Source organism: Elephantulus edwardii, unplaced genomic scaffold (assembly GCF_000299155.1).
Source record: "Elephantulus edwardii isolate Elephantulus edwardi_28Jun2011 unplaced genomic scaffold, EleEdw1.0 scaffold00260, whole genome shotgun sequence".
Lineage (NCBI taxonomy): Eukaryota > Metazoa > Chordata > Mammalia > Macroscelidea > Macroscelididae > Elephantulus > Elephantulus edwardii.
The window spans coordinates 415,392-424,683 of NW_006400010.1; the positions used below are offsets into that span (position 1 = coordinate 415,392).

Genomic DNA, 9,292 nt, shown 5'->3' on the forward strand with positions numbered 1-9,292 from the left:
AGTATCTTGAATTATTCCTTGTGTGCTTTGGCTTCTCTGCGCTCCAGTACAATCTTCAGAATTTCTTCTGATAAACATTTTGGTCTTCTCTTCCTCTTCTGTCTTTGTAATGACCGTTTGCACTCTTCCTGGATGATACATTTGATATCCTCCCACAACTCATCTGGTCTTCAGCTCATTAGTGTTCAAGGCCTCAAACCTGTTCCTGAGATGATTCTGAAATTCAGGTGGGATGAAATCAAAATCGTATTATGCATCATATGTATGATAATAATCTGGAACAATGAGTGCATTGCAGGGTCGGATGAGGGAGGGGGAAGAAAAGCTGCAACAATGAAAAAAAATAATAAATGGGGAGGGAGGCAAACTAATGACTCTTAACTCTCAATCCATAAAGTTTGGGAGCAGTTTAACTTTAAAAAGTTGTAATATCAGCTCACCATTTGATTTCCAGAGCAAGCTCTTAGTTTCCATGAAAAATAGGTAAGTACTGCAAAACGATCAAAAAATCCTTTTTGAGATCATACTAACCCAACTGTTTTTTTAAACACAACATAAGCTAGATAATAGGTTAGACCTCAGAACAGGGTACATATCCGGAAGTTTTCTTAGGTTCAATTCCCTGGATGAGGTGAAAAACTACAGAAAACAATTCCATAAATAATAAACCAGTCTCCGCCAGCTTGGAGACTCTAGTGCTTGAAAAAAAAAATATTAACTGGCCCCGCCCACTCCTCCCGTGATTGGAGGCTCATAACACAATCTCACTCATCTCCTCAGCCCCGGATGGAGGCAACTCCCTCCGTGGCCACAATATAGCAACGCCCTCATTGCGTATTTTTATTGAGCTGATTTCTGATTGGTCAACTTGATTGTAGACCTTTCCTACGTGGGACGGTTTCCTACGGTTCTTAAAGCTTGAGCGGCACAAGCGACGGACAGAACGAAGGCAGGATGGCGGATGTACTGGATCTTCATGAGGCGGGAGGCGAGGATTTCGCCATGGATGAGGATGGCGATGGTGAGAATCGTGGAGGAGGCTGCGGGAAAGGCAAAGAGCGAGAGAAGGGCTTCGTTTCTTCCAGCCCCCTTTGGGAGGACTGGGCGCCAGTGGGGTGGGATGAGCCCTGGAGACTGTGAGCAAATAGTTATCACAAACAACTGTTGCATTTGTTACTTCTTTTTCTTTTTGGATTCTAGAGAGCTTACATAAACTGAAGGAAAAAGCAAAGAAACGGAAAGGTCGCGGCTTTGGTGAGTGTAGGGAAAATGTAAACTGTAGACTGATTTAAGAGGGCGGGAGTTTCGAGTTTTGGAGACCCCCTCTCAAAGTTGGGAGGAACGGTGGGAGAAGAGAGGAATTCTCGGTGATCTTTTTGTGTTTGTTTATAGACGAAGGGACCCGGGCGCGAATGTGTGAGGATTTCGACAGTGTGGAGCAGGATGGAGATGAACCCGGACCGCAGCGCTGTAAGTGAAATGGAGACGAAGTGTGGGTTTAGGTAGTTTTTTAACAAGAAGCATCTAGTCGTTTAGATCCTTACTGATGCTGTAGAACACAGTAGAACTACCCACAGGATTTGCGAGGCAATAAATCTTCCGAAATAGATTGTCTCCTCCCCAGCGAAGTGGCCTGTGAGTTAGAATAACTGATTTTTTTTTTCAGTGCAACTTACATGTCCTTCGAGGTCTTTAACTAACAATTTTTATTTATTATTATTCCTTTTCCCCTCAGTTTTTATCTCTGTTAAAGCATAAGCTTGATTTAGTTTTCTAAATTGTTAGCTTTTTATGTGACTGGTCTTCTGTCATCGTTTCCTTCCCCTCCCCCCCAAAACTTGTTGTTGTTATTAAGTGCTTGAGTCATAGATGACTCATAGTGACCCTATGAACAAAAGACCTGAACACTTGTATAACTTTCGTTGTTTCTCCATGTTGGTAAGGTTTCCGGATGCAAGCCATTTCAGAAGTGGATGCCACTTCTGCTTCCAAGCTTGCTTTAATCGGGGAGCTCCACCACTGTCCACAGTGGGTAACCGTTATCGCATTTGGCACATCAGTGTCACAATGTTTAGCATCACAGCAACCATGAGTTTCCTCTGTACAGCAAATGGACAGACCAGTGATGTACCACTTAGAAGAAGAATGTTTGACAAAAACCAAACCAGGCCCTGGGGCCCGAATGGGTTTTTAAATAGGAGGCCAAAATCACATCATCTCACTCCCCTTAGGAAATCAACATTCCACCCTCATGCTCACCAGTCCCAGCAAACAAGCTTCTGTAGAACCTGGCTCAAACTGGATTTCAGCCCCTTTCCAAGCTTAGTGCTCTTTTAGTTTTTTACGCTAGTTTATTTACAAAATTCGAACATTCCTTTTTTTGATTGATATTATAAACTTTGATACATATTTTACAGTATTTCATTAACACTTGATCCTTTTAGTGTGTGAAGGCAGCATAGTTTCTTGACTTTGTTTTTTGACAGGCACTTGGATTCTTTCTAGCTGTAAATAGTGCTGTAATAAGTGGGGGTGTGGATATATCTGATTTTGTTTGTTTAAAATATATATATCTAGTAGGAGTATTGCAAGGGAGCTCTGGTGGCCTAGTGATAAGAAGGTGTGCTTCAATCCTGATGACTCGCAATTCAGATCCATCAGCTGCTCCTTGGGAGGATGGGCAGTCTCCTCCCTTACATTTAACTGCCTCTGAAAATCTGCTGAAGGCTCTGCTGTTAGTAGGTTCCTACTTGACAGCATACAACAGGGGTATTGATGGATCCAATAATATTTCTATTCCTTTTTTTAAAACTTTTGTTGTGATTTTAACAAAAGTTTACAGAAAAGCTGAATTTTCATTCATTCATTGTTGCACATACTCTCTCCTCCAGTTCACTCTTTTAAAAAAATATTCATTCCTTGTATAATTCCGCCTCTCTCCTCCTGCAGTCCAGTTTGCAATGCAAAACTGGACTGTTATCCAGACTGGACTGGTGTCATGCATATGTTCCAATCCTATATTCCTTTTAAACAGTTCTTTCCTTCATCTGTTCCAGTACAATGTTCATAATCTATCACCTCTTTTGCTAGTTTCCCACAATCCCTGTTGTCAGTCCTTTTTTATAATCGTGATACAATATTTGTCCTTTTGTGATTGAGATATTTCGTTAACATAATGTCCCCCAGGTCACCCATGTTATGTAATGTTTTATGAGTTCCTTGTTTTTCAGTGCTGCATTATTCCATACCATAGTTTTTCTATGTGCATTTATCCGTTTGTGTGACAGCTCTGGTTTATTAAGGGTATATTCCTAGTAATGAAATTGCCGGGTCAAATGGTATTTCTATTTCCAACTTTTTGAGAAAGCACCATACCGCCTTCCATAGTAGCTGCACCATTTTATACTACCACCAACAGTAAATAAGGGTGAATAACAGTAAATATAAATTGCTCCACAAACTCACCAGTATTTGTTGTTTACTGCTGTGTCAGACTTTGCAATTGTTGCTGGGGTGAGATAATATAGTTGTTTTAGTTTGCGTCTCTCTAATGGCTAAGGATTTTAAACATTTCCTCATGTGTTCATTTGGCATCTGAATGTCGTCTTTGGTGAAGTGTCGTTTCATATCCTGTTCCCATTTTGTGATTGGATTGTTTACCTTTTTCCTGTTTAGGTTGCTGGAGTATTCTATGAATTTTAGATATGAGTTCCTTATCAGATAGGGACTATATTTTTCGCTAGTCTTTGGGTTTCCTTTTTACCCTGTTGGAGAGGTTTTTTTTTAAAATATGTGTAGGGATTTGATTCCTAGAAGGTCCATTCATCTCTTTTATTATCTCCTGGTTGTAGGTTTTTTCATGGTGCTTGGAAGACTGTTAACATTGTGGGTAAGGGCTAGACAGTCCTTCCAAGTTTTTTCTGATGAAGTTTTTATATTTGGTGTGAGTTGTGGGTTCTTGAGTTTTCAACTGATGGTTTTCAGTTTTGCCTACACCATTTGTTAGACAGGCTGTCATTTCTCCACTTAACTGATTTCATTTCCTTGTCCTAAAGATTGTTTGACCATAAGTAGATGAGCTGATTTCTGGGTTCTCCATTGAGCTATATGTCTGTCATTGTACCAGTATCACGGTGTTTTGAGTACCACAGCTATGTAGAAGAATTTCAGATCAGGGAGTGAGATGCCTCCTACTTGTTTCTCTTTTTCAGGAGTGATTTGCTTATTTGTAGTCTCTTTGCATTCCGGATGAAATTGAAAATTGCCATTTCCAACTCATTGAAGAATGGAATTGGTGTCAGTATTGGGATTGCATTGAATTTGTAGATTGCTTTTGGTGGTTTACTTGGTTCTAATGAAGAGCCAAACTACTTTCCATAGTGGTTCTACTATTCCCCCCCCTCGAGACAGCCGAACACTTTTTGGCTAGCTGACAAATTCTTGAATCACTGCCTCCCTTAAGCAGTTAAATCCAATAAATAAAACCAAGTATAATTAATCAGAGAACCCAAAAGCTCTTATTGTCTCGACTCTGATAGTTCTGATTGTTTTATTATGTGCTCAAAATCTTTTTTACCTCATTTTCTCCATGAACAGCTGTTGAAGGCTGGATTTTGTTCGTCACTGGAGTTCATGAGGAAGCCACTGAAGAAGACATCCACGACAAATTTGCAGAATATGGAGAAATAAAAAATATCCACCTCAACCTGGACAGGCGTACAGGATACCTGAAGGTATGCCGAGTAATGTTTTATTGCCACCCTTTCAGCAGACAGTTAATTTGATGTAGGGTGGCACTTGAAGTTTTTCTTGGGTTTGGTTGGTTTGTTTTTTAAGAATAGATTTTGATTTAAGGAAAAGAATACCTCGTGATGCTTGGTGACAGGAGGGTTTTAACATCCATTTTTTGCCATCCTGTAGGGATATGCTCTGGTTGAGTATGAAACATTCAAGGAGGCCCAGACTGCCATGGAGGGACTCAATGGCCAGGATTTGATGGAACAGCCCATCAGTGTTGACTGGTGTTTTGTTCGTGGACCTCCCAAGAGCAGGAGGAGGTAAGGTGGAGAGGAGAGTGATTCTGTTGTCTTGGTAAAGGGATTGTGAGCAGGAAAGGGTAGGGGCTTTGTATGATACCTCTCTGATGGTCTTCCCTCCTTTTCCTCAGAGGTGGCCGAAAACACAGCAGGAGTCCAGACCGGAGTCCAGGCCGGAGGCCAGGCCGGAGGCGGCGCTGACTGGTCATCTGTCATACAGATGTTCATCAAAGAGATTTGACCATGTGGCCTTGGAGATTTGGGCTGGGTTAGAACTCATTATGTTTATGTTTAATCTCTTACCTGTTTCATGTTTAAGTTGTGAATAAATGTTTCCTACACTAATTTTAGAAGCCCTTATTGTTTACAGAAAGGCAGTATTTTGGTTGGAAGCAACAATAAGATGAAATTGGCAAACCAGATCAACTGTTGTTGATTCCAGCTCATAGGAACCCTAGAACACAGGCTGTGTATCTCTGTAGAGAATAATGGCACATCTTTCTCCCTGAGTTTAGCAGCTGAATGCTTTTATCACAGCACCTCCCAGGACTCTTTGCAAACTATTGCTACCAACTGAAAGAGTATACAAGACAACCTTTATTACCAGACAGCTACTTCTCTATCCTAAGCTGGGCTAGAACTTGTACTTATACTTAATTTCTTATTATTTTCCTCCTTATGTGTGAGTTGTAAATAAATGGCCCCTTCATGAGATACATTTAAGGTTGAATGGAAACTTTTTTTTTTTAGAATTGAAACTTCTAAAGCACAATTTATGTTATGGCAGCTGCTTCTCTAGACTGGAGTTCCCTGTAAAATGTTGTATTACATGTAAACTCAGGTATCAGCCAGAGTAAGATTATATGGATACTTGCTGCTCAGAATTTTTTTTCTTAGAAACTAGATCAGCAGTAGCAATGAGATAATAGTACTAGAGAATAATTATTAGAAAGTCTCCTTACTTTCTCTTTGATCTCGTATTTGTGTGTACTTGTAGCTGTCTAAGGGACATTCTGCCAGGTGCTCCCTATCTGGTAAAGTCTATGCCTAGTTCTGGAGGCTTCTTGGAATAGAGGAGCATTGAGGACACCAAAGAGGAAAAAGTGTGGCTGAGACTGGCAGGGACTTCAGTTAGTTAACGTGGTGGAGGGAAACCGCTACTACAAATCCAGTAGGTGCTGATGTTTGCAAGCTAAGGATAAGGTCAGTTAGCCAGGCAGGGCCTATCAGGTACATACTGGTGATTGTCTAGGACTGATAGAGTGCAAATGTATCATCAGGGGTTGGAAATGTAGAAAATAATGGGCCACTCAGCTTCTGAAAATACAGATCACCTTTGGCAATACTATGATAGAGACTGGGCCACCTCAGTAGATAGTATGGAACAGAGGACTATGAAAAAAATGGTACCCTCTTTACTGTCTACTGTCGTGTAGTCCTTTTTCTCATCCTTCTCTTGGGACCTAATACTGTGTTGTATAAAGAATTTCTATGAATCAGAGTCAAACTCTATGTCGCTCCTAATCACATGTAACATAAAAACCTTTCTCTCAAATAGCTTAATGATATTTTGGAACTTTAGATGACAGAATAAGTAATTTCTAGCTGTCCTCAGTAGTTCATCATAGCACTACGGGGTGGTGTTATATCAAGTACATGAGGAATATTGAGATAACAGATAGGATTTAAGCTAAAGAATGTACCTCCTTTAACAGAGGGCTCAAATAAAAATCACCTTCCCCTTTTGTTAAAGACGACAGTATTTCTTATTTTAACAGCCTAAAGGGATTATATGTTAATAAGCAGAACTTGTTCCCTTATTGGTTCTTCTCAGGTTTCTGAGATTATAAATTTTAATGCAAGGAGCCCACCCATCTTTTTCCTTTTGTGCAACTGGTGATTTCAGTTGCTGACCTTAAGGTTCACAGCCCATCGTGTAACTCACTATGCCCCAGAGCGCCTCCTTGGCACAAGCCAAGTTGAAGAAAGTCTCCAGAAGAGTGCTGTTGGCATTGATGCTGCAAAAGTTGGTAGCAAAAGTCAGTTTTATTTTCAGATACCTTAACAGAATGATGCCTAAAATTAAAAAGTAATATTAAGATAATTGATACTTACTAAATTTAAGTCAGAATCTTAAGTTAAGCATGTTGCTGTGTACCATTGAGTCGGAACCTACCCTTGGCTGTCCCTCTGATGGGTTTTCAGAGGCAGTTAATCACAGGAAGAGATTGCCCATCCTTCTCCCATGGAGCAGATGGTGGGATTCAAACTGCATGCCTTTGAGATTGCAGTGCAGCTTCTTGCCACTAGGCCACCAGAGCTCCCTAAGTTACAGATAGTTAATCATTAATTCCAGGAAGGTAGGGAGACATTTTTAGTCATGAGCATTAGCATTCACTCTTGGTGTTCTGATTTCTAGGAACTGAGGAAAAGATAATATTAGGAAAGGGAATGATCTTTCATTATTAAAGGAAAATAATGTTAAAGTAGGACTATTTCAAGCAACTGTACGTACTGTCTATTTTTGTTCTTTTTTTTTTTTTCTATTTTTGTTCTTTTTTATATACGTACTGTCACTGACCAATGTGCCCTGTACTTTCCAGGTACTGTCTTCCCTCATCACGAATTTGAGCTGGGATATTTTTGAGATTTGCCTGCTGATATAACAGAAGTCTTCAGATTGTAGCCAGCAGCTGAAAGGTTCTGGAGAAGGAGTCTCAGAAAAAATTGAAATTAGAGTTTCTGAGGGATCAAGAACTCCAAGCCTTCCCCAGCTGGCTTTGAAGTTCACCTGGGAGTCCTTTGGCTTTAGGTCTGTCAAGGTCATCCTCCATATCTTCTGGATGTCATAAAAATGGTTGTAATCCCTTCATTTTACTGGGCAAATAGACCCCGGAATTATGGTGCTTTGTGACCTTATATCTTCTATTCCCACTCTAACCTGCCCCTGGCTGTGCCTCAAACCCTGATATTCTGGTGCAAGATACAGAGGGAACCCCAGGGAAATACTATCCTGGTTCTGACTCCTTGGTTGAAGTTCATATTTGAAGATTTGAACGTGATGAGGGAATAAGAGAAATGATGACTTCAAGCCAGGAGAATAATTCTATTACCCAAATTGGTTTTGTCACTATGCCTCTTGCTTTGCTTTGCTTTGTTGACCTTAAGGGTTATAGTTTTATTAAAGACTGTACATCTCTCTTAGCTTTCCAGTCTCCTAAGAATGTAATCAGCAGCATGACATTTGGGGGAAAGGAGTGATTGAAAGTTTATAAGATTCTAACTACCTTTTTCTCACAGAGGTAGCTTTTGGTAACTTTCACCCCCTAGTCCACCCCTACCTTTTCCCACCCTTACCTCAACACCCCCTAAGCTCACCCCGCCTTCAGTGCCAAATCATAGTGTATATCCTGGTGGAATCTCTGAATTTTCCTTGGTACTTCCTCTTCTGCCCCCGGTTTGCTCTCTTTTTGCACATAGCGATTTTTTTGCTTCCATTTGGATTTCAGACATTTGTTCCTCAGCTTATTATTATCCCTTTTTTGTCTGCTCAGAATGATGATGTATCTAGCATCTTGCAGTAAATACCAAAAAAAGGCTATGTGTAAAATAACTGTGGCCTGTACTCAAGATAGAGAGCAAACCTTCCAAGTGAACAATTTAAAAGATCAATATGGTGGTGCAACAATGAATGAATAGTAAAAAAATATGAACTGAGGGAAGGGGGGAGAATGTGGAACAATGAGTGAACGAAAATCCAACTTTTCTGTAAACTTCATTAAAATCGCAATTAAAATTTAAAAAATTATTTTTAAAAAATCAATTGGACTTGTCTTCTTTGCACCATTATTGCTACCTTCTGGAGCATCATCTCTCCCCTGGGCACAATGTTAACTCCTAAGAAAAACCTGATTGCACCAATTGTGGAAGAGGAAGCATCAGTTCCAAACATTAAAATCAATGTCGTGGATGTTGGACAAGTTGGTGTGTGGCATATGCTATCAGCATTCTGGGAAAGTCTGTGGCTGGTGAACCTGTACTATGGATGGTTTGGGAGACAAGATGGATCTGCAACATGGATTTAGACACCAAAAATCGTAGCAGTTGTTATCCATGTACATGGCTCACAATTTGCTTTTCTCTTCTTAAATGTGTGAACTTGGGCCCACAAGATGAAAGCTTGACTTAATGTTTGCAATATGAGTCCTTGTTGTTATTAGGTGCCTTCAAGTTGAGTACAACTCATAGCAACCCTA

The 9,292-nt window shown here is 40.2% G+C and overlaps 1 protein-coding gene across 1 annotated transcript; it reads left to right on the forward strand.

Annotated features, from left to right (window-relative positions):
- The first annotated feature begins 954 nt into the window (after positions 1-954).
- On the forward strand, positions 955-5,237 carry RBM8A (RNA binding motif protein 8A). Its single transcript, XM_006899538.1, has 6 exons — positions 955-1,021; positions 1,201-1,260; positions 1,393-1,470; positions 4,597-4,733; positions 4,921-5,057; positions 5,168-5,237. The coding sequence occupies exons 1-6, from the start codon at positions 955-957 to the stop codon at positions 5,235-5,237; spliced, it is 549 nt and encodes a 182-aa protein (XP_006899600.1).
- Positions 5,238-9,292: the final 4,055 nt, after the last annotated feature.